The sequence below is a fragment of the Symphalangus syndactylus genome, chromosome 24 (assembly GCF_028878055.3).
Source record: "Symphalangus syndactylus isolate Jambi chromosome 24, NHGRI_mSymSyn1-v2.1_pri, whole genome shotgun sequence".
In the NCBI taxonomy this organism is placed as follows: Eukaryota; Metazoa; Chordata; class Mammalia; order Primates; family Hylobatidae; genus Symphalangus; species Symphalangus syndactylus.
In genome coordinates, this window is record NC_072446.2 from 59,650,294 (window position 1) to 59,675,894 (window position 25,601).

At 42.4% G+C, this 25,601-nt stretch overlaps 1 protein-coding gene across 28 annotated transcripts in view; it reads left to right on the forward strand.

The window, feature by feature from the left end:
• The window catches only part of KIF16B (kinesin family member 16B), a 338,999-nt gene that overhangs the window by 183,376 nt on the left and 130,022 nt on the right, over positions 1 to 25,601 (forward strand). For 9 of the 28 annotated variants that reach the window (XM_063633957.1, XM_055265225.2, XM_063633965.1 and 6 more), the window contains exons 18-22: positions 9,218 to 9,271; positions 10,773 to 12,131; positions 16,518 to 16,670; positions 19,154 to 19,250; positions 20,268 to 20,318. In XM_063633957.1, coding sequence (XP_063490027.1) covers positions 9,218 to 9,271; positions 10,773 to 12,131; positions 16,518 to 16,670; positions 19,154 to 19,250; positions 20,268 to 20,318 — 1,714 coding nt within the window. Of the gene's footprint in view, positions 1 to 8,834; positions 8,868 to 9,217; positions 9,272 to 10,772; positions 12,132 to 16,517; positions 16,671 to 19,153; positions 19,251 to 20,267; positions 20,319 to 21,633; positions 24,061 to 25,601 lie in introns of those variants that run through there. The other 19 variants (XM_063633955.1, XM_063633961.1, XM_063633958.1 and 16 more) reach the window with 7 other exon arrangements.

Sequence of the window (25,601 nt, forward strand, 5' to 3'; positions counted from 1 at the left end):
TCTCCTGTTGAAAACATGCCCTTTCCCACTGGGCTCCTTACATTCTTTGTGATCGATATATGAGCATGTTTTCTTTCACTCTGTTTCACTCACTTAAGAGTACCCAAAGGCACGCTGTCCATTCTTTATTCTACTCAGAGTCCTGCCTGTTCACAGCAGGTGCCAGGACAAGTTTTGTTGTATGTGTAGAATGCATGGCTGAAGGAAGTGGAAGGAAAATTATGTGGTGCATTCTTCTGGTTTGTCCAATGGGAAGAGGTATATTTTGTAATGATGGATCATTTTTAACTTTGAGAGGCTCCTTCTGGGATAAAAAGTACCATGGTTTGGCTGAGAAGGTGAGATAGAATTCCAGACTGGGTAGAAGAATGGATGAGGAGTTGAAAGAGGTGGGCTTGAGTCCTGACTCTTAAAAGGAGGTCACCTGGGCCCTCTCTCTCACACTCTATGGGCCTCATTCTCCTGGCCTGTAAAATAGGATGGAGGGGCAGGGGAGGTGGGGTGTGTACTACGAGTTTAGTGTATGATCTATCTCAAGTGTCTATCCAGTTCAGACTGCCTGTGATCCTCTGGCTTGATTAGGAGACCCTCTGGGTTTCACATCTATGGTCCTAGCTGTCATTTTCAGAGCAAGTTATACCATTGCTATGAGAAATAGGCCGGGGAGAAACTTAGTGAAAATGCTTATGATATCAAATTTTATTATTTTTTAAAAAAACAATCCTTGTTTCTTAGGGCACTTTCCATTTGCAATGCAAAAGGCTTAAGACTGGCTCCTTGGAAAGTCTTTAGTGAGTACCTTCTAGACCAGGTATTTGGAAATTTATTAGAAAACCATTCCCAGAGTGCTTTGAATTTTTAAGTTATAAACTCTGACGTTTACTTAAGAGGGTTTAATTTCACAACCTTCTAGATTAAATTGCATTGTGAGACTTCTTGTCTCCCACCCCCATCTTGATACACACCCCTTGAGTTGTAATTTTATGTAAGCCCGCCTACTGTGGGATACCCTGACAATGATTTGAAAAAAGGGTGAGCGGGAGTGAGTACTGTAGAAATTCCAATTGTCTCTACAAAACAGCTATTCCAGCTTTCTAATGAAAGTTTACCTGAGAGCTAATTCACACAGGAAAGACTTCAAGGCCTCTCCATGAAGAGTTGGAAACCTGATGGATGGCTGGGTTCTTCTTTTCATCAGTCTCCCAGAGCCTACCCTGGGTGAAATAACTGCTTTCTGCTTAGACTTCAAGGAACATCTAGAATGTTAGGGTTCACAAGGCTAGGAAGAAGATTGGATAGGACAAGCACAAACCCCTTCACCCAAAGTCAAACATTCTCTTTAGTCTTTACGATCCTCTAGTCTCCATGGGATTTGCTCAGTTGTGAGGTGCTTGAGAAGGCTGAAGTTTCCTAGGGGATGGTAGCATGGTGAAAAGGTCAATCCTAAACCATTGAAGAACCCTCTGTAGTCAGAACCTAAACCCTAGTGAAGCATCAGGGAAAGGTGAAACTCCGTCCACTGAGTTCTAGTCCTTTTCTGGTTCTCTGGACTGAAGAATATTACCGAGCATTCCAGGCAAAAGACCAGGAGTTCTTTCAAAGATGACATATGCTTGATCAGAACTAGCTGCATAATTTGCAGAGTTCAGTACATATTGAAAGTTGGGCCTCTTGTTCTAATATCATCAAGAATTTCAAGATGGCCACAGCAGAGCATCAAATATGGGACCTGTCTGAGCACAGGACCCTGTGCAGCTGCATGGGTCACATGCCCATGAAGTAATCCCTATATTTGACAGTAGCCTAAAAGTCACCTAGGAAAAAGCCAGGCCTACGCATTGACCAAGAAGTTTTTCCTTGTCTGATCATGCGCCCACTGAGATAATAGAGTAATATCCATGCCAGGAACTTTACCAATATGACTAACCCATAGGGAGACCGCCTCTGTTGCCAGGGGGTCTCCCTTCTGTGCATGTTGTGGGCTGGACTCAGCTTCCGTTACCCTCCCTATGTACCCACGCTGCAACTGCCTGCTAAAGCATTGACTGGACCTGGGTAGTCATACTCTGTTTAGAAACTGAAACGACATCATAGGTACAATACGAATCACCATGAAGACACACAAGGATGCAGGTATTTATGCTTTCAGTTCATTTAAATCTTCCTCACTTCTCTGTCCTCCCTCCTTCCTCCCTCCCTCCCTCTTTATGGTATAAGCTGAGAAATTCCCACCCCCTCATTTTTTTATTGCCAATGATAACAGGAAGATTAATTGAAACATGTGCAGTCATACCTAAAAATGGTAGATCTCTTTTAATGTAGAAGAAAAGGCTATCTCTGATTTTAAAAAAATAGGTTGTATGCTGTGCTTTTTTTGTTGGACTTAACACAGTAAGTATACTTCCAAGTGTCATTTTAAAATGCTAAAAACACCTGCAAAAATTACATCCTTTGTGGTTTCCTTTTAATTATAACATTTGGGAAATTAGAATGGGGGGCCATGATAATTCCAGTAAAGTAACATAATGAATTACACATATTTAAAATAAAGCCACCTTCAAATACAGTTATTCTTGATGTTCTCTCCTTGATAATGACACACCCACATTTATATTTTACAATCTACTGAGGTTTACTATCCCAGATAATTATCATTGATTATGGAGATAGGTGCATTTTGGAGTATGATTAGTAAATATGTAATATTTAACAGAAATGATCCAGTGTGAGCAGCAACTCATATCACTGCATATCTAAAAATCTAACTTTGGAATGACTCTCCCCTCATACTGTTTGTGATTTAAGACTGAACATCTTTATGGTATTTTTTGTTTGTTTTTTAAATGTTACTCTTATTTTTGGGGAAACAGGTGTCATTATTTACCAAAGGCATTTTGCTTTCAGTAGAAAAAAACCAAAGTTTCTACCTGTTTAGAGACTGGTCACAGAAAGAAAATCACGTCTTCATTAAGAATTAAAATGAGAATCTCTTTCTGATTTCTGACTCAGTACTTTACAGTACTACCTTCAGGGGCCAGAGCAACAGCCTCAAGCGCCTGATCTTGACAACTTCTCTTAATGCACATACTTCTCCTTTTCCATCCCAATCAGACACTCTAAAGTGAAGGCTTCCCCTGAGGAGGACCTGTGATTTCACCAATCCAGAGACTCTTAGATCCTCCTCCAAGCCAGACCACCCTTCCTCTGCCCGCTGGAGCACTTCTGAGCCTCACTTGGGACCGCTGCCTGTCCCACTTTTTGCCTTTCGCATTCTTTGCCTGTCCGTACAGTTGCCTTCTCCTCCCCTTCCAGACATTTCCTTCTAAGCCTTTCATCATTCTAAATCATGATGTTATCTTCAGTGATTCTTTGAAACTAACTCATCCTGCAATCTAGTTACTTAAATAGCACTCCCTTCTTCGGCATGGAGACTTACTTTGATTTCTTACTTTTCCTGTAAGCCTTGTCTTGTCTCCACTTCCTTCCCTATCCAATTAAGTCCCTCATCTCCAGCATTTGAGCCATCCACTTCCCAGATCATCAGATGATCCTTCTGTTCTTCCACTTATGTGAGTCCCATTGATTCTAGAACCATTGAGCTATCTCCCTGTCCTAAGCCTATACCTAGACATCTAAGCTCAGTGCAACCGAGAAAAACACATCAACACAGAGATCAGTGCCCCTGTAAATTAATAGTCTCTAAGCTTGAATGATGCCCAGCCAGCCCTTTCTGCTCATTTACTCCATCAGTTCTCTTGCCCACCGGCCCCTTCATTATTACAAATAATGTTCCTGACTCTTTTACTTCTAACCCTGCTATTATTTCTCCTGACTCTGATGAAGAGGAGTCATTAGGCAGAGGAGTTTGTTCCTGACTCCATATAGAACACAGGAGTCCTAAGAGAGCAACACCTTTAAATCCCATGTCTGCTTTGCATTCATCCTTTTCTTCTTCCTGTCCCAATGAAAAAACTCCCCTTTTGCTTTCTCAGACTAACTTCCCCTACCTGTACTATGGATCCTATAGGATTAATAGTTAGTATTTATTAAGTTAATAGTGGTTGTGAGTACTCTCATTGGATCCTCTCACCCACAGAGGACTAGGATTATTTTTGAGCCTGTGTTCAGATGAGGTAATTGAGGCATAGGAAGGTTGAGAGATTGTCCCTTGGTCATATAGGAGCCAGAATTTGGTCTGGGCTGCACCCTTGCCCGAACCCTTGCTCTCAGCTATGGCGCTACCTTTTCCTTTCCTGCCCACTCAGAGACCTCTCTGTCCATCAGATATGCCCAGCCGCTTCCCATTTTTTCACTCAATCTCTTTGTCTCCTGCTTGTTGATACAAGGACTTAATTAGGCACAAATCTATTTCATCTGTTAAAATGAGCACCCATTCTCCCAAAACCACCACCTCCCCCTTACAACTAAACCTACCAAGAAAGCGCTCTACTATATTTACATTCACCGTCTCCAGGTTCCTCTCACTCACTCGTCAGACCTCTGCAGTCCAGTCCCAGCCCAGCAAAGGTCTCTCCAAGATGAACCTCCACGTCATGAAGGTCATTAGGTGCTCCTTGGGCTCTGCATTTTACTTGGCATTCCTGGGTTATTCCATGCTACTGATCTCTTTCTCTTTCTTCAGACACCCTCTTCCCTCTGCTTTCATATGTCTGCCCTTTCCTGATTTTTCTCTATGTCTCTAACTGCTCACTCTCAGCCTCCTTAGAGGGCCATTTATCTCTGCCCGTCACCGCAAAGTCTGTGATCTTTCTGACTTTGCAGTAAGCCCCTTTATTTTCCTTCTACACATGTGTCCTGGGTAACCTCACCCACTCTTGGGGCTTCAGTTCTTGTCTACATGCCAGTGAAGGCCAAGTCCATACCTTCAGCCTTGATAAGGGCCTGCATACCAGCTCATTGCATGTTTCGTGCTGCCTGCTGGACGTCTCAGTTGGATGACCTTTATAAACATTGGATTCTATATGTGTAAAACTGAGCTTACCTTGAAAGCAGGACAGAGAAGAGGTTAAAATTGTGGGCTCTAGAATCAAACCCGATTCTGCCAGTTACTAGTGACGTTGCCATTTCTCATGTGTGAAATGGGAACAGTGACCTCACAGGGTCATTGTGAGAATTAAATTCACAGTACCTAGAGCAGTGCCAGGTATGGAGTGAGTCCCCCGTGGTCGTTAGCTTTGGTGAGTGTCAACCACTGCCCTGGCCTCTCCCACCTTGAGCACCAGCACTCTACAGTTGCCACTCCCCAGGCCCCTCCTTCCCCACTGCTCTCCTCGTCTCAGTGAACCATAGCAATGCGAGGCAACACTCAGCCCCCAATGTGTCCAGGGTGCCAGACAGGCATCTCACATGTCGCATCTCACTTGATCCTGGCTACAGCCCTTTGAGGTGGGGCCTGTTACTTTCTTTAGCCTTTACAGCAATGAAGCATCCAAGGTTAAATAACTTGTTCATGGTCTCAGAACACTAGAATTTGTATTCAGACCTGCTGATCTCTGGGCCCAGTCTCTTTGTAGTTATGTTCTGCCTTCCTACCCCCTATAGGAGTTGGACAGAAACCTGAGGGTCATCTTTGACTTTTTTTTCCTCTTTGCCACCCCCACCAGAATGCCACCAGTTGCCAAGTTTTGTCAGCTCGACCTGCTGAGTATCAGGAGAGAGCTTCACTTCTTTATCCTCTCACCAGCATAATAAATTTGAGTTTTAATATCTAATGTGACATGTTAACTGAGCACTTACTTTTTTTTTTTTTTTTTTTTTTAAGATGGAGTTTCGCTCTTGTCTCCCAGGCTGGAGTAGAGTGGCGAGATTTCAGCTCACTGCAACCTCCACCTCCTGGGTTCAAGCCATTCTCCTGCCTCAGCCTCCCGAGTAGCTGGGATTACAGGCGCCTGCCACCATGCCTGGCTAACTTTTGTATTTTTAGTAGAGACGAGGTTTCACCATGTTGGCCAGGCTGGTCTCAAACTCCTGACTTCAGGTGATCTGCCTGCCTCAACCTCCCAAAGTGCTGGGATTACAGGTGTGAGCCACCGTGCCTGGCCAATTGAGCACCTACTTTTTAAAAAATTGAGCACAGTGTCAGGTACTGTGCTAGGCAAGAGGCTACAACAGTCTGTAAGAGAGATGTGGTCCCTGTCCCCACCAAGCTCCTGATCAGTAAGTGACAGTCAGTGTATCACACATGAGCATGGGGTTCTGAGCCCAGAATTTGGTAGTACCTAGGATCAAGGGAAACAGTTGTCTTGGGTCCTGCTCTGTTATCTCCTACTTAAGTTGCTACCACTAACTTGTCTCTGCCTTCTTATATTGCTCCCCAACCCATCTATTTTCTATAGAACACCAGGAGTATGTGTTCTTCAACAGCCCTGTCCCAAGACATTTTTCTGCCACCTCCTTTAAGATCAAGTTCAGAGTCATTAACGTAACATCCGAGGCTCTTCACTGTCCGGCTTCTGTTGTCCTCTTGAGCTTCATGTCTTGCCACCTCTCCTATAGCAAGCCCAAATCTGATTTTATTAGCTTTCCTTGAGTTTCCGTATCATGCAAGAGAAAGAATGACCCAGATTAGATATACACTTCTTCAGGAAGCTTGCCTTGATCCTAGGTACTACCAAATTCTGGGGTCAGTACCCCATGCTCATGTGTGACACACTGACTGTCACTTACAGACCAGGAGCCTGGTGGGGACAGGGACCACATCTCTCTTACAGACTGTTGTAGCCTCTTGCCTAGCACAGTACTTGACACTATGTTTAATTTTTAAAAAGTAGGTGCTCAGTTAAAATGTCACGTTAGATATTAAAACTCAGAACTAATTACCTCCTTGAGACCACGCAGCTCACTAATAGCAACAATTGTAGTGGTTGGCAGCAGAGATTTTATTACCAAACTTGAATTCAAGTCCTGCCTCTGCTGCTTATATACTCTAAGCCTCAGTTTCCTGCTTTGTAAAAGGGATGAGAAATATGCTTTCTAAGGCTGGAAGAGCAAGTGACGGAGGGCATGCCGACTGTCAAACACAAAACCTGTTTCTATAAACAATCCTCAGATGGTAGGTTTCCATCCGAACGCCCAGTGCTCAGTGTAGCATTTTTGGCTGTGCACACGTGACACTGTCAAAGCCAGCTCTACTGATGGGTGCACTGAGCTCTTGTTCACAGAAAATAAAAATCAAGAGTACAGATCATTCCATTAGGGAAATTCTCAGGTTTTAAAAAGTATTTTATCCAATGATTCTTTTTGACTATGTAAATATCTCTAAAAAGACTAAACTCTACTGAAGTAGGAAGATGCCAACTTGGAATCCTCCCTAAGGTTCTATTTATTCTTAAATAAAAAGGAATGATCATATTTTAATTTTAATGAAGTCCTAAGACTACTTAATGCAATTGCATATGGGCTGGCCTTCATGACTGGCAAATGCTTTTCATTTAGATTTATATGGCTGATTTCTCATGCATAAGGTACAGATTATTTTCGTTTGTCAGTAGAATAAATATATTGTTGTCTAACAAGTTTCAATGAAATATTTAATACTTTTATTTTATGTCACAAATTTGAACATTGCTCATAAACTGAGTTAATAGATGGTATTTTGGAAGCAGGCTGCCATGAGTTCACATCCTGGCTCCACCACCTATTACCACTGTGACCTTGGAGAAGGTGTTAACATCCAAACTCTTGGATTCCTGGTGTGTAAAATGGAGATACTGTTTGCCGCCTTTAGAATTTGCTGGGTGGACGGAGGGAGGTTATGTGTAAATCACGCCACATAGCACCTACCATGTAAGAGATACTCAGTTCTGCCTAAAAAAGCCACCATACTGTGGTCCCAGCTGCTCAGGAGACAGAGAGGAGGACTGCTTGAGCCCAGGAGGTCAAGGCTGCAATGAGCCATGATCACACCACTGCACTCCAACCCGGACGTCAAAGCAAGACCCTGTCTCAAAAAACAACGCCAAAACGAAATCCATCAGACATCTTATTCTTAATATTACTCTACATTATTAAATTGGAAAGAGAACTGTTTGAAGTGTTTGTTCACTCATGACTAAGTAATTGTTTCCAATCTGGATTTTGCACATTATTCAAGGAAGATTTATGGTGACTTTTCTGTAGCCAAGCTTTTTAGCTGTATCTGCCCTCTACCACAACAGAAAAATGTATAAGCTTAAGAATTATAGTTCAAGGGTGGTGGGGTAGAGGAAGGTAGCTGGCAGTGTCTGACCCAACCCCGATCCCAAACCTGAAAAAAAAATAAAAAAGAAATACAGTTTCTGCTGCTTATTAAGAATAGTGAAACTTTGCAATAATTAAATATAGTATTTGATAAGAAATCAGCTTGTGTTATTATTTTAGTGAGTTGTTTTAAAATTCCCAATGACCTAAATCCCTTTATGCTACCACCACTATGAATCTGTTTACAATCTCACAAGCCCCATAACTCCTATATTGTATAACCATTAATTACAGCAGGAACTTGATGAACCTACATGCAATATAACTATCTATAAAGTAGTAAAGTTGCTAGTTTGACTACTGTTTATAATTATTATTGGTACTCAGTTATTTACTATGATGATCATGAGAAGTGTGGAGAAGTGTGAGAAGTGTAAAACATAACAGAGCTAACTTTTTGGAATGTTTGTTTCATGAAATTATTGGGAAATGTGATATTTATAAAAAGATGTTTCAATTTATGCATGGCTATTGGCTTTTAAGTACCTTACTGCTTTTCTCCTGATATTCCTTCCTATTAAATGCTTTCCTTAATTGATGTCTGTGCTCTCTCTCTCTCTCTACCTCCCTGGCAGTCTTTTCCCTATAAAAGGACCCATCTGTCTAAGGTAGAGATTCTCCATTTTTATATACTCATCAGTGCTAAGCTGCATGGAGTAGACGTGCTTATCATTTAGAATTCTTGTTTAACTCTGCTTTTTCAATACAGTTTTTGTTTTGTTTTCCTTCAAGTAAAATCTGTTCTTTTCAGCCTGAGTTCAAGTACCCAAAAGTATGTCTAATTCCTAATCATAGTCCTAAAGCAAAGAATGCATTTTAAACTTGCTAACCCATGGTAATTAACAGTAATACTTGAAAAACTGATGCCCTTTTTAATATGTGACTCTGTATACAGAGAGTGAGAGAGAGAGAGAAAAGCTCTTTAGAAAAGTGACTCATTTTCATCTGATTTTATTAGACTTGAATTTGAGAGGCAACAGCGTGAAGAACTTGAAAAATTAGAAAGTAAAAGGTAAGTCACATGGGGTTCAAGTTTCAACACTCCTGTAGTCTGGATTCCTGTGTTAATATCCTGGACTGATTCCATCTGTGTCTGCTTCAATACTTCCCTCTTGCTCTGTGTCTGTTATTTACATGTCTAATGACTGCAGGTCTTTTTTTTTTGGAGTAGTTGGTTTTTCTTCAAGTTTAAATTTTTTTAAAGAGTTCGTCTTCAAATATTTATGAGAAATGGGAAATAGAGTCAGTAGGCAAATTTAACACAGCAATTAAATTTAATACACCAAAATGTATTCATTTAAATTTAATCAAAAGTAGATCTTCTCTTAATAATATCCCCTGAGTTTTTAAAAAGCCTGAAGAATGACAATTTCCCTTCCTTCTACCTCCCTGCTTTTAAAACATCTTTCCTGGTATTGTTTGGCCATTTGTATTTCCCCATGTGTAATTTGCTTTTCTTATTCTTTGCTCACTTTTCTTTTGTGTATGGCGGGGCAGGGTGGAGGGAGAAATGGCTGTTTAATTGATTTGGACAATTCTTTATATGTTCTGAAATAATTCTTTACCTGATAAAACTGTATTTTCTCCTTTTCTGTTTTTCCTGTCCTATTTAACCAGCCAAGACGTAGACCAAAGGTGACAATTAGAGTAAAAACTAAGGCTATAGAAAATCTGCAAAGTAAATGTTTATTTTGTAGGACCTGGAGTTTGAATGTCACAAGTAAATTGGCTTAGTTTCCAGCATCATCCAAGATAAACGTTTGGTGGGTCAGGAGGTGGAAGCCGTGTATTCCTACTCTAACTCTGTGCTCTTCCTCTGGAGGCCATCCCACCCCTAAACGCGGTACAGTAACCAGTGGAGATCATTTGTTCTCCAACAGAAAACACAACATGTCACCTCCCCACCAGCCAACAGAATTAAGCATTTGTATATTCTAATGGAGGCTCCAGTTGTTTTCAGTGTTATGCACTAATAAACTAACATTTTGGACCATTTGGTGATCACCATTTGTCCCAAACTAATGATTAAATGCTAAAGAGTATGTATTTTTTAGCTGAAACAATGAACTGTCGATTATAATGACTTTGATATTTGACCCCAATGAGATGAGGACAGCTAAGCATTTTTATTTAATGTTGTCTTGTAACTGAACTTCTGTTGAGTTTTAGTCATTGGGCTGAATAAAGTTATTCACATTTAATTTAAATTGGGCATGGTTCTTTCTCTTTGAGCTCAGGGGCCTTTTAAAATTATATCATGCATAACACATTATGATTATAGACTCTACAAAGAAATGATATCAGAAGCCCTTCAGGAGAATAGGCAGGTGATATGTTGGACAGTTAAAAAATAAAAAAAACAGGATGCTGCTGGAAATTTAAAGAAGCTACTCTTTTTATTTTAATGGAGGCTTTGACCTGGTTATATGTGCATTTTTCAGAACATTTCAGTAAAGTTAGCGCAACATTTGAACAATGATCAGATAACAACCAGTCAGTGCTTTGCATTTCAGGAAACTCATAGAAGAAATGGAGGAAAAGCAGAAATCAGACAAGGCTGAACTGGAGCGGATGCAGCAGGAGGTGGAGACCCAGCGCAAGGAGACAGAAATCGTGCAGCTCCAGATTCGCAAGCAGGAGGAGAGCCTCAAACGCCGCAGCTTCCACATCGAGAACAAGCTAAAGGATTTGCTTGCTGAGAAGGAAAAATTTGAAGAGGAGAGGCTGAGGGAACAGCAGGAAATCGAGCTACAGAAGAAGAGACATGAAGAAGAGACCTTTCTCCGCGTCCAAGAAGAACTCCAACGACTCAAAGAACTCAACGACAACGAGAAGGCTGAGAAGTTTCAGATATTTCAAGAGCTGGACCGGCTCCAAAAGGAAAAAGATGAACAGTATGCCAAGCTTGAACTGGAAAAAAAGAGACTAGAGGAGCAGGAGAAGGAGCAGGTCATGCTCGTGGCCCATCTGGAAGAGCAGCTCCGAGAGAAGCAGGAGATGATCCAGCTCCTGCGGCGCGGGGAGGTGCAATGGGTGGAAGAGGAGAAGAGGGACCTGGAAGGCATTCGGGAATCCCTCCTGCGGGTGAAGGAGGCTCGTGCCGGAGGGGATGAAGATGGCGAGGAGTTAGAAAAGGCTCAACTGCGTTTCTTCGAATTCAAGAGAAGACAGCTGGTCAAGCTAGTGAACTTGGAGAAGGACCTGGTTCAGCAGAAAGACCTCCTGAAAAAAGAAGTCCAAGAAGAACAGGAGATCCTAGAGTGTTTAAAATGTGAACATGACAAAGAATCTAGATTGTTGGAAAAACATGATGAGAGTGTCACAAATGTCACGGAAGTGGCTCAAGATTTTGAGAAAATAAAGCCAGTGGAGTACAGGCTGCAATATAAAGAACGCCAGCTACAGTATCTCCTGCAGAATCACTTGCCAACTCTGTTGGAAGAAAAGCAGAGAGCATTTGAAATTCTTGACAGAGGCCCTCTCAGCTTAGACAACACTCTTTATCAAGTAGAAAAGGAAATGGAAGAAAAAGAAGAACAGCTTGCACAGTACCAGGCCAATGCAAGCCAGCTGCAAAAGCTCCAGGCCACCTTTGAATTCACTGCCAACATTGCGCGTCAGGAGGAAAAAGTGAGGAAAAAGGAAAAGGAGATTTTGGAGTCCAGAGAGAAGCAGCAGAGAGAGGCACTGGAGCGGGCCCTGGCCAGGCTGGAGAGGAGACATTCTGCGCTGCAGAGGCGCTCCACCCTGGGCATGGAGATTGAAGAGCAGAGGCAGAAACTTGCCAGTCTGAACAGTGGCAGCAGAGAGCAGTCAGGGCTCCAGGCTAGCCTGGAAGCTGAGCAGGAAGCCCTGGAGAAGGACCAGGAGAGGTGAGATTGGGAAGGAAGGGTGTGGCATATAGTGGGTGCCAAATGAGTGCTTATTTTTCACTCCTCATGTTGTATTTATCCCTTTTTTTTAACTTATTCTTTTAGCCTTCATATTCTCTAACACATAGGCAAATGCTTATATTTGCCAGAACTGAGAAAAGTACTCCTAATCTTCTTGTATTTCTCCTTAGTGTCCTTGTTTTAGAGTTGTTGGCCTAGAGGTGAAAAACACATGAACAAAAGCAAAGCCCATGTTCATTATCCCACTGACCTATGGCATGTGTCTGTTTTAATATTTTGATAAATGCAAGATTGAGAAAGTTTCCACTTTGATTTCTCCTTTCCTTCTTTCTTATCTCCCCTGCCTGTCTCCCTCTCTTTTCCCTTTCTTCTTCCCCTTCAGTTCCCTCCTCTCCCTTCCATTGCATCTGTTTCCTCTGCCTTTCTCTTCCTTTGCCCTCTCTCTTTCCTCTCCTTCCCCTTTCCTCCTTCCCTCCTCACCCCTCTCTCGCTTGCTCCCTTTCTCTTTCCTTCTCTCCCTGTTTTCCTTCCTCCTCCCTCACCTCTTTCCATCTCTGCTTCCCTGCCCTTTCTTACTAATGATTTCACATCTTCTCCATGACCAGGGATGAAATAAGTGTCATCCCTGGAGTTCATGTTTGCATACAGGCTACTGATTTCTACAACTTGTTGGGAATGAAAAAATCAATACTTCTCCCACCCCTATTGAGTCACAGTATTTAAGAGGAGGCCTCAGGACTCTGCATTATAAAACAGTCACCCGAACCAACAAACAAAACTCCAGATGATTCTGAACACAGTGAGATATTAGAACATGTTTGGTGATTTACTGATATTATTTTTGTTGTTGTGAAAAATAAAACTAGGAAATTAGCACTCTTGTCTTGTAAGGTAAGAATATTTATCTTCCTTCACCTATTTTCTGTCACCATACTTACCAGTCCATAAGTTCTCAAAATGCATATTATGTGAATTTGAGAACACCTTTTCTGGAGCCTTGAAGACATGATGACAAGACTCACAGAAAGGCCAACAGCCACCTGGGTGATGCAAACATCACCCAATTTGGAGACTTGCAAGAGGAATTTATAGCCTGGTTCAGCCCCTTCCTATCAAGCTGGTAGCATGTTCCTACCTTGGGCAGGATCTTTCATCACTGGGCCTCAGTGTCACCACTTGTACAAGAAGAGGATGGATGAGATCACAGGGTCTTGCTCTGGGTTCAGGCTGGAGTGCAGTAGGTGTGATCATAGCTCACTGCAGCCTCAAACTCCTGGGCTCAAACAATCCTCCTGCCCCAGCCACCCAAGTGGCTGGGACCCCAGGTGCATACTACCATGCCTGGCTATTTATTTATTTTATTTATTTTATTTTTTTTTAGAGATGGGGTCTCCCTGTGTTGCTCAGGCTGGTCTCAAACTCCTAGGTTCAAGCAGTTCCCTCACCTGAGCCTCCTAAAGTGCTGGGATTATAGACATGAGCCACCACTCCCTGCTCAGCTGAGATCTTAACTGAAGCTCAGATTGCAGAGATGAAACCTTGCCCTCTCCAGAGTACTCCCCCCACCCACAGCACCTCCTAAGGGAGCTGCAACAGAAGTCCAGTGTACTGGCCAGGAGACCCCACCTTGGCATTTAGCAGACGCATGGGGCTAGTTGCTGATAACAAGGCAAGACCTACTCAGAAGTGTTACTGTAGCTTCACCCATCACATTGCCTGAAAAGGTCAGACAACCTCCATTCAAATGATTGGCTTATGCTATGGATTATATTTACCATGGCTGTCTGGTAGTTCCCTCAGGCAAAACAGCAACAAAATAACAATCAAAAACCCTAATGCTTTTATTTCAGAGAAATAGGTTGGAGGTTTAAGAAAATGATTGCAGGTATGTTATGTAAATGGAATTGCTAGATGAAGATCCAGCCCCAGGAAATTTAAAGTAGTGGAGGGCACACTCTCAATTTGTAGCCTGTAGTGTGCAATAAGAATGCAGCATGAGCTTTTAGCTTGATGTCCTTGGCTTTTGTCACCTGGCCATTTAGTATTAATACTGTATAATAGCAGACACAGTATTGCAGTTTCCACAGAAGTGATTACACAATGTGAGTGTTCCTTCAGAAGCCAAGTAAAGGGGGCTGTTAGCTTCATGAGTTTTCGTGAAAAAGACTTAGCTAAGTCCTAATTCAGGCCAACGGATTCCGGGCTCTCTGCTCTGACTGTGATATCCCCGCAGCTTTCTATGGGAATTTCTGTTGTGCTTCTTTTTCTCCCATGGTTCTCATGGCTAAGCCAGGATTCACCGTGCAGCCTGACTTGGCCCCTTGTAAAATTCCACAAGTGTGAAATATTAAATTCATGTGGGACCAGACTGGACAACAGTGTCCTGAACTTTGCTCTCCCGTTGCCTTCTCAGTGCTTTATGAACCAGGTTTAATCCATTTTCCTGCCTTTTTTCCTACCACCTGCTCATTCCAGCTGCCCCATTGACCTGGATCAGGTAACCCAACTAGAAATACCTCCCGTCACTGTAGCGCAGATAACAGAGGCAAGTTGTTAATACTCACACTTAATCCTATTTTCTTGTCAGAGTCCTTTAACAATGACAACGATGATAATAGTCATGATGCAAACCATGAAGAATAACTCTGTGTACCTCAGATCCTGCTTTAAATGCTGTGTGTGCATTGTCATTTACTCTTCCAATAAAGGGTGCCATCGTCTACAGTTTACACATGAGGAAACTGAAGCCTGCGGTGGTTGTATAACCATTGGGGATGAGTGTCACACAGTTAGAAAGTGGCAGAGTTGCAGGTCAGATCTCAATCTCATCACCCATCTCTGAGCCACTTAGCCCTCTAGTCTTCTGACCATGTGTCTGCCACACGGGAAGGCCAGCTTGTCCCTTGCCACCCATATAAATCTCACTCAGGCTTCAGGATACCACTCAAACCCTCCTTTGCTCTGTGGAGTCTTTTCCACTGGCCACTGGCCCTGTGCTGAAGGACAATTCTTAACAACCCCAGCAGGAGTTTTCTTAACTGTAAACATTGCTAATTGCCTGCCTACATCCAGCTCATTTTTTTTTTTTTGGCCATTGATTATACCCTATTAATATTGCTCCTCAATTATTTGCCCACCACCAGGCCTCTGACATCATTTTTTTTTTTTTGCTTACATCTTGTCTTTTGAAAATACTGTGTGTTCCACAAATTGATGCTGTAGAAGTACTTGCTAATCAATAGACCCAGAAAGGGCTGAGTTAAACTGGGCACAGCCTCATGTGGGTCCCATGAATGCTTACCCTCATGACCCTGTGATCCATGTCTGAAAGTTTAGAACTTGGCTTTCGTGTTCAAGATAGAGCAGTCAAATTGCTGCTGGTGACACCAGAGGGTTGGCAGCATCACGGTGTGTTGGCATCTGAAGTCAGAATCTCTGATTTTTAGACCCGAAGGAATTGAGGGAGATTAGTTGACGCTCTCATTTGATCCATGAAGAAATTGAGACCCGTGTTTAAATAACTCCCCCAAGTTCACACAGTGAGTGGACTGCAGTCTCCTGCTTCCTGGGGCCAAATTCACTGGCAAGCTTGGCCCTCTGGCCTGATGGCTCTGGATTCAAGTATGCCTGGGCTGGTGGGTGAACGACCTTACACACATTTGACCTCATACAGATGTATCACTTATCATTGGAGGTAAATTTTATGGTTTATTTTAGTTTCTCATGGAACTCAACCTACTTTCCTAGGCCTGTCTTTTCTGCCTCCCCTTCCCACGCCCTCTGCCTTAGCCCAAAGTGGATGCCTGGTTTTCATGGCCTTGCCCCATTGCTCATATTGCTTTCTGCACTTAGATAATCTTCTGCCATCATCTCCAAATGACAACATTCCCACTGGCCTCTAGAGACTCAACTTAGAACTGCCATGACTATGAAATTTCTCCTGGATTGGTGGTTTTTAAAACTCTTTAAAACATAGATCTTTTTCATCAAACGTAAGTATTTACCAGAACCCTGATATGTAGTCCACAACCAACTCTTGTTGAAGCAGGAGTTAGAGGCCTCAGAATCCTACACACCTACCTCTAGGACTTGCTTGGAGCACAGTGGAGAGATCTTTGCTCTTGGTGGTCAAACTTACTCTACCTTCTGGATGCCTGCAGTGCTCATCCTGGACCCTTCTTGTGGCCCATTGGCACTTTATGTCTTGTCTTATGGGTATGTGGCACCTTTTCTACTAGAAGGTAAAGTTCTTTGCACACAGAGGACAGATCTTGATCCCCATGCTGTCTAAAGTAATGTCTCACACAGTAAGGATGCTCAAGAAATACTATTAATGAATGAATTATGTGGCTCCTATCTGTGTAGGTTAGAATATGAAATCCAGCAGCTGAAACAGAAGATTTATGAGGTCGATGGTGTTCAAAAAGGTCATCATGGGACCCTGGAAGGGAAGGTGACTTCTTCCAGCTTGCCAGTCAGTGCTGAAAAATCACACCTGGTTCCCCTCATGGATGCCAGGTACTGGACGTGAAAGTGATTCCAGGCTTCTCATTTGATGTGACTCAGGGACTCATTGTTTCTCTGTTGAACTACTTTGTATCTGGAGGGCTCTATTAAGGGCAACAAGTAATACATGTGCTTGAGATGTGCTCTGCCTTCATCTGCCATTGACCTGCCAGTAGTAGGGTAAGGGGTCATTTCAAGAAAATCAAAGACTTGAGACCTGGCTAGCCAGATCCAAGGAATCTTGTTACAGGTACAGTTGTCCCTTGATATCTGCAGAGGATTGGTTTCAGGATGGCTCTTTGATACAAAATCCACACATCCTCAAGTGCACCTGTTAGCCCTCTGGAACCTGCGGTTAGAAAAAGTTGCCCTCCATATATTTTCAATCTGTGTATAGTTGTGGATGTGGAACCACTAATAGGGAGGTCCAGCTGTATTTATTGGAAAAAATTGACATGTAAGTGGACATGTGTTGTTCAAGGGTCAAGTGTGGTTTGATTGAGAGGGTGGAATGAAAAGTTGCAGGGAAACCAGCTCATCCAGCACAAAGTGAGGCAAGGCCAGGTTGACAAAAACAAAGACCTAGAATTAACTGTACCAAGAAGAAGGACCTTGTGTTGACAGTTAATTTATATGTCATGGATTACAAATAGATGAAGTTTGTTATAAAAACTACTGGTATATTCAGAATGATTGTGAGTATAATAAAATCTATATCTGATGTTACTTTAGTTAAGTGATTTTCAACTTAGGTGGCATTGTGTATTGCTCTGTGGCTTAGAGCCCTTAGAAAAATCAGCTTAATTATTCTTTGCCTATAAGAAGATAATGATTATCTTTCTTCACTCCATTTAAACATGGAAGCATTTGAAATTGGGCAGTCTTGAACCCTAGATATTAGGAGATATATATTTGGATATCAAAATGTACTCAGAATAGCATGAGCCTCATATCCCACAGGGCTAATTTCAAATTTAAGTGAATATCAGGGGTGATGAGTTGTAAACGGCCTTCACTCATGTTCAGTAGCACACAATTTTGTTTTCAATATTGAAAGAGAAACATTGTGCTTTATTTGGGCTCTTTTACCTAAAATTTTAATCTCTTTGCCTAGCATTTTAGAAAATCTTTTCTCTGTGGTAAGTAGTATAGAAATGATTGCAGGATTATGCATGTGTTTATGCAGATTTACTTATTTATTTAGTGAATGTGCTAACATATAAACATGGAAACCATTTAATTTAAAATAATCCATCCGGCCGGGCGTGGTGGCTGACGCCTATAATCCCAGCACTTCGAGAGGCCAAGGCAGGCAGATCACCTGAGGTCAGGAGTTCGAGACCAGCCTGACCAACATAGTGAAACCCTGTCTCTACTAAAAATACAAAAATTAGCCGGGTGTGGTGGCAGGTGCCTGTAATCCCAGCTACCTGGGAGGTTGAGGCAGGAGACTCACTTGAACCCAGGAGGCGGAGGTTGCAGTGAGCCGAGATCATACCACAGCCCTCCAGGCTGAGAGACAAGAGCGAGACTCTGTCTCAAAAATAATAATAATCCATCTAATCAGTACCTGTAGAATTGAAGGAGGGGAGTCTAGAACAGAATGACTTCCATTTGGGCAGTCTCTGCCACTAGAAAGATTTTCGATGAAGATAAAATTCTCTAGTCTCTCTGTTTCCTCCAGGTGGAATGACCTAAAAACACTGAGGTGGAATGGCCAGAGATTAGACCAAAATCCACTGAGGTGGTCAAGGCTGATAGTTTTGCTTCATACAACTTCACCTACATTTTATGAGATATCAGATAATAAGCTGACACTGCTTCAAAAGTCAGTGGTGTTTGGCTTCATCTCTGTCTTGGCCCTGTCCTAGGCATTTTGGAAGGTAGAGACCTTTAAGATGTGGTCTTGCTGGCCAGGTACAGAGAACCCATTTAGAGAGACAAGACAGGCCAGGAATAGAAGTATGCAAGATGCTGTTCAATCTGAATGAGGAAGATTTGTAGAGAGCTTGTCCGTTTCTTGCTTATTATTTTTTTCTTTTTTGGTAATCCTCATACATGACCTTGAGATGTGAGAAATAACTATCATCTGTATTATCCTTTTCTATATGAGGAACCCAAGGCTCTGTGAATGAAATATGCTGTCTTGGCATCAGATCAGAGACCACAGAGCCTTCTGAAGCCAGTGACTGATTTTCTTCCATCCTGCAGCAGGCATTCCACTAAGGACATGGATGGGATCACTTAGTCTCCTTTCCATTCCCGATATTCTGTTACTTGTTCAGTTCTACCTCATTTGGGCAAAACCCAGATAGTGAACATGTAGCACCAGATTTCTTGAAAAAAATAAAAATGTTGAAGTTCTCAAGTTGTTGTTAGGTTTGGTATTTAGAATGAGATTGCTCCCTGTTGTGAAGGGCGTAGTAAAGAGAGGATCTCTGAATGTCCTGTGTGGTTAGAAGTGTCAGATCTACTCCATCTCCATTGCGTTTCAGGATCAATGCTTACATTGAAGAAGAAGTCCAAAGACGCCTTCAGGATTTGCATCGTGTGATTAGTGAAGGCTGCAGTACAACTGCAGACATGATGAAGGTAAGCTGAAGGAGCCAAGTAACATGAAGTAACGCGTTCATTCATCTTTCTTTTTTCCTCTTTTTTTTTTGAAACTGAGTCTTGTTCTGTCACCCAGGCTGGAGTGCAATGGCACCATCTTGGCTCACTGCAACCTCCACCTCCCAGTTCAAATGACTCTCGTGCCTCAGCCTCCCAAGTATCTGGGACTATAGGCGCCTGCCACCACACCTGGCTAATTTTTGTATTTTTAGTAGAGACAGGGTTTCTACCACCATGTTAACCAGGCTGGTCTCAAACTCCCGACCTCAAGTGATCTGCCCGCCTCGGCTTCCCAAAGTGCTGGGATTACAGGCGTGAGCCACCGCACTCAGCCCATTTATCTTTCAAGATGACCTTGAAGATAAGTTTTTGGTGGTAGTGGTGGGGTCTTTTGTTTCCAGTGAGAAAATTCAGCTGTGGAATGTTCTAGAAAAAAAATTAAATATTGCTTGGGCAGAGTGTAACAGTTTATAAATAGTATTAATTCAGGAATTCAGGAGTAACTTTATAATTTTGTAATTGTGACAACTTTTAAGTGATTATAAATCTAAAGTACTTTTTAATTCTACATGCAACATTCTTCTGTTTTCTTCCAAAATACTTCCAATTTCCATAGTTATTTAATTTATTTTGTAAATTATCCAAAATATAAATAGAATTTTGACTTTTAGAAGATACATCTTTGTGACAAGTCTATATTAAAATAAAGACAATGCATTTCTATCCTGCAAATTAAGAAATGCCCTAAGGAGATCTTGTTTTTAATATTCTTAGAATTTTAAGATTAGGAGTAAATGTTTCAATTCTCTGATGGCAGATGGATCAATACAGTCATGTTTATCTTGGGGATATAAATTATATAGAAGGGTTGTCTTTGTTGAATGACAAGTATGTTTATTTAGATTTCCATTCCCATAAATACTTGTAATCAAATCAGTCCCCCGCCCCATGAACTTGCTATAATTTAATATAGAGGGCTTTTTATTTTCTTTTCAGGATAATGAGAAACTTCACAATGGCACCATTCAACGTAAACTAAAATATGAGGTAGGTAATGATTTTTCAGATTGATAGGGTCGCCTTAAATTATGGCATGCTCATGTGATTACATTTTCTTAATGTCTAGTTGCATAATTAGAATTTTGAGGTCCCAGCAAGATTAATGGCTAATAGGGAAGGCAAGCTATTATATGGACTTAAAATTAAACGGAATCCTGTAGTTTGAAACTGCTTTGACTTTATTTGAATGGCATGTAGCTGTGGTGGAGCTTTGCCCAGTTTTTCATTCGTAATAGTATATTTTCCCTTGGTCTGCATTTAAAAGGCAGAATTATATAATCAGAATCAGATATGGGGTTTGGAAATGAAACTCAGTACTCCTCCTGTCCATTTTATAGACTGTGAGTTGGCAGTAGTACAAAGGAGATACTCTTGATTGATTAACTTGTTTCTCTGGTGGATTGTCAAACCAAGGTTTATTTGGGCATGCAATTTGTAAGGTTTCACTGGTATTTTCCTCCACTAAGAGGCATGTCCCTCCCCTATATTCCTAAATTTTAAAAAAACCCCCAAAAAATAGTAGGTGATGGAAATTTTCCGGATGGTGTCCATATATTACTGAACAGACAGCAAGAGGTGGATGTTCACAGAGGCTGAACTGACTTTGGCCGCAGCCACGCCCTCCTGCCAGTCATCCAGTAATGATGTGATCTTCCCCTGGATACCCATCTCCCTCCTCTACAGAGCAAGACACTGGCTTTCATTTCTTTGTGTCCACAGTACCTGGCACATAGCAGGTGCACACTAGTCCTTCCATGGTGATGACTTGTAGATAAAAGTAATGATAATTACTGTTAATGTTCATGGGAACATTTGATTCCCACGAAACAAACCAAAAGGAGAGAGAAATGTAACCTGGGTTAGAACACTTGGGCATTTCTTTTGGCCTTGCCATCTGATTTTCATTAAGTTTGCCTTGATTGCATTTTGGACATATGATCATGGACTTTATTTTCATAACTAAATTTTACCTTCTAAACATTGAATCAGAGGGCTTGGAATTTATTGTAGGGAAAATGAAATATTAGATCAAGAAGTGGGTACTATGGATCAATCCCATACAATGTATTTCTATCAAAATTCTCAGTGATTTATAATATATATAATATGGAAAATTGATGTTCTATGTATGAATCAGATAATCAATTCTTTAATCATGTATTGATACAAATGGCTTAGGCTTTTTATTTAACCTCTGAATTAATCTACCCAATGAAACCAATGACAAGAATCATCATGTGCAAAAGAATCACAGAAAGAGCTACCACATCCCCATTTCAACTTTTTTTGACACCTTGAACAGAAAAGGCAGTTCTGCCCAGCATGGTATCTTGACCAGCTTCTGCCCAGAGATGCCACTGACACTTCCAGCCTCATTAGAGAGGAGAGGAGGGAGGTGGATCAGAATGACCACTGGGATCATCCCATGCTGTGGAGTGTCTCAGGCCCTGAAACAACTTCCTCAGCATCACAAGAGAGAACTCACCAGCAAAGGGATCAGTCCTCAGTACCCAAGGTATTCCAGGACAATGAAAACAAATATTGTCATCCTGAGCACGCTGGCCGTTTTGAACCAAAATGTTTTAATCTACCTAAAATCTCTTTTCTTAAAGAAAGTAACGCTGATGAGGCAGAAGATTATCAGAGTAAGTCAGAAAATGTCAGTGAGCTGCTGACTCATAAAGATGAACACGGCTTGATAGTCAAGTCCAGTTGGACTTTGCTGCAACATACGTCCCAAGAAGTGTCTATAAATAGTGGAGGCAAGCAGGCCAGGCAAGGCAAGGTGCTCTGCTTGGTTCTGTCTGAAGGCATTTCCCATGAGGAGAGAGCATCCTGCAGTGCCCCGCAGAGCGTACTGGCCTCTGAGTTTTATAGTGAGCAGCAAGGTGAGGAAGAGTTGGATGCTAAAAAAATGAGCTCATCGGAGTCACTGATAAATAACAGAACAGAAGGAAACGATGGACTGGGATATTTTTACCACAAGTTCTCAGACCTTTATAAAGATACCAGCAGTCACCTGCTTCAGGCTGGCACAAAGGTGATCAGCCAAGCCAGGCTCATGGGGAGTCTGTGTGCCCAGAGGGGGCTCCCCTCCCAGGTAACAACATTCGTCAGAAGCCTGCCATTTCTGAAGCACTTAGCCCCACACATGCCCTTGAAGATTGACCTGCAGTCAACAGAATCTCATTCTCCGGAAGCTCGGGTTGGCAGCAGCGAGAGTGAAGCTGCAGGGAGCCTGAGGCCAGCAGAGGGTGCGGCGCCTTACCGGACCTCTGTCTTTGCAGCTGCAGGTTTACCAGGTTCCTCGCCAAGCTCAGTTTTTCGCCTTGAGTATGAAGATGCTAGAAAGAGCTCTGCATTTAAGCAGAGCCTTGTGCAATTCCCGGACCAAATGCTGAAACTGCAAGAGTGCCCTTTAAAAGACCTTCTTAGGCATGTGACTTGTTCTCTACTAGAACCTTTGGGCAACACGAATGAAGTCAAAGGCATTTACTGGCTTGCTGTTGCTACCTGCACAGCACCTGACCCTCAGCCAGCGTGTTTGCTCCTGCTTCAGTCAACTTTATATGCTTTGGTCCTGTCAGATAATCTCCTTGGCTCAATGAGCATTTTTCGTGCTCTACCTCTCTCTGGTCTACAGGAGATTCAAATTGGCTTTGGTGGACAGAGTATTCGATTCCTGAGCTCTGCAGAGGGTCTTCTGCTCACTGTGTTCAGTTACAACAAATACCTCTCTCAGCAGCTGTGTCGTGACCTCCTGTGTGTCCTGATGCCGGAGGCTGATGCCGCTGCCTGTGCTAATCATCCCTTGCTCCAGCAAGATCTGGTTCAGCTTTCTCTTGATTGGAAAACAGAAATCCCTGATTTAGTTTTGCCAAATGGAGTTCAGGTGTCATCCAAATTCCAGACTACCTTGGTTGACATGATTTACTTTCTTCATGGAAATATGGAAGTCAATGTCCCTTCCCTGGCAGAAGTTCAGTTACTGCTCTACACAACGGTGAAAGTCATGGGTGACTCTGGCCATGACCAGTGCCAGTCTCTAGTCCTTCTGAACACCCACATTGCACTGGTGAAGGAAGACTGTGTTTTTTATCCACGCATTCGATCTCGAAACATACCTCCTCTGGGTGCACAATTTGATGTGATCAAATGCCATGCTTTAAGTGAATTCAGGTGTGTTGTTGTTCCAGAAAAGAAAAATATGTCAACAGTAGAACTAGTCTTCTTACAGAAATGCAAACCTTCAGTGGGTTCCAGAAATAGTCCACCTGAGCACCTTCAGGAAGCCCCAGATGTCCAGTTGTTCACCACCCCATTGTATCTTCAAGGCAGTCAGAATGTCGCACCTGAGGTCTGGAAACTTACTTTCAATTCTCAAGATGAGGCTCTTTGGCTAATCTCACATTTGACAAGACTCTAAGGAGGAGAATTTTAAAGATGCACTACATGCTTTTTGAGATCATTAATAAAATAAGCATTGTGAAAGCAGTCAAGGCAATATGAATATCTCCGTGTAACTAACTGAATTGGAACTGGAAAAATGCAGACCTCTAAAATTGAAGATGTAAATATTTTAAATATCTACAATAAAATAAAAACAGCTAATAGCAGAGCCCCGATAAAATGTCTTTATCACCATCTTGCTTCATTTTCTCGAAACTCAGGCTTGTAAATTTTTGCCTGCCTCATTATTTGTGAGGTGATTAAAGCACTTCTGATTGTTTGTCTTCGTGTCAATTTATAGTGTGGTGACTTGGAATCTGTCTGTGCCTGCTGGATTCTGGCAGGCTAATCTGTGCTGCCTGAAAAAGTGGCCAGTCTGACAGTGACCTTCATTGACATCCTTGGTTTCAGCTGTGGTTAGGATAGTTCTGTAGCAGAGCACATTAGTGATGCGTCAAGCTTCCTATGAGGACCCAGGGATTGAAAGTGTCCTCCCATAACCATGGTATGCGGAATCGAGACAGTGATGCATGCCCTGCAGTGTCTTCTTCCTCACTTAATTGCCTTTACCTTCCTCCTTTCGTACTTCTTGATGATTCCCTTTTAACCCTTGCAATTTCAGCTCCTCACTTGTTGGTGTGTTTGTGACTATTCCACCTGACCTGTATCCCCCACCACCACCATATTCCAGTTCTTTCTCAGAACTTTTGTCTCTCTATCCTGTAAGTCTCTTTATCTCAGAATCTCGCTTTTTCTCCTGGCTTCTTTCTGCTGTCTTGTTGAATATATAGTCCCCTTAGAGGTACCTCCCTCTGGCATCTCACCCAGCCACCACTTATAACCTTTGATCACGGTCTCCTGCTGGCCCCAGCTGGTCAGTTTGCGGGCCTCCCTTCTCAGGCGAGGTCCCTGCTGCATCTGCCCAGGGTGGGGCTTCTCCATGAAGCTCCACCCAGTGGTCAGCTGCCTCCTCCTAGGTAAGAGGCTGCAAACTGTGCTCTTCAGGGTCTCTAGCTCCTCTGATCAACCCTTTCCTCTCTGTCCCCCTCTGTCCAAAAATCCTATCAGGTTACACGTTTTGTATTTGTTTTCAATTTCATCTGACCCTCGTTGCTCCGCCACTGTTCTCCCCTCTCAGGTGTGTGTTCTCCTAAATCCAGAGTTCTCAGAAGGAAGGAGACGTGCTTCTGTCTTGCTCCACCCACTCTCCTTCCGCTCTCAGCTGAACCATCTTTAGCCCACAGTAGCTCTCAGTGGATGTTGGATGCAGCTGAGTGAGTCAGTGATTCTCTTGGCATGGAAGGGGCATTTTCTATTCTGGTCAACTCTTTGGATAAGTGCAACATAAATGTTGTAGTGCCTTCTTCATTTCTGTTCCTAATCAATGACAGAGATCGTGTCAAAGCTTAACACACACAAAAACTTACCATCTTCCTTTGACCAGGAAGGGCTCATCTTCCCTCTTTCCCCTGACAGAGGAAATGACAAGCTATCCACACGGTCTGCGTTCCCACCTATTTTCCTCTACCTAGTGTTGCAGACATGAACAGGAAAAGACAGGGAATTGGAGAATGTGTTATGATCTGCGGACTGGTGGCTGCAGCCTTGTGTGCTTCTGACCAGTGGAGGCATTTGGTTTTTTGAGGCAATTGGATTCTCATGTTTTTCATTTCCAAAGCACCCCCTACCCCCACACATAAATACCTTATTACCTTATACCTAAAAGCTTTTAACTCTTTGATGAGGACATCATTAAAAATAGTCACTAATTTGTCATTATCTTGGTTGGTAGGTCGTCTTCCATCATGAACAAACACTCCT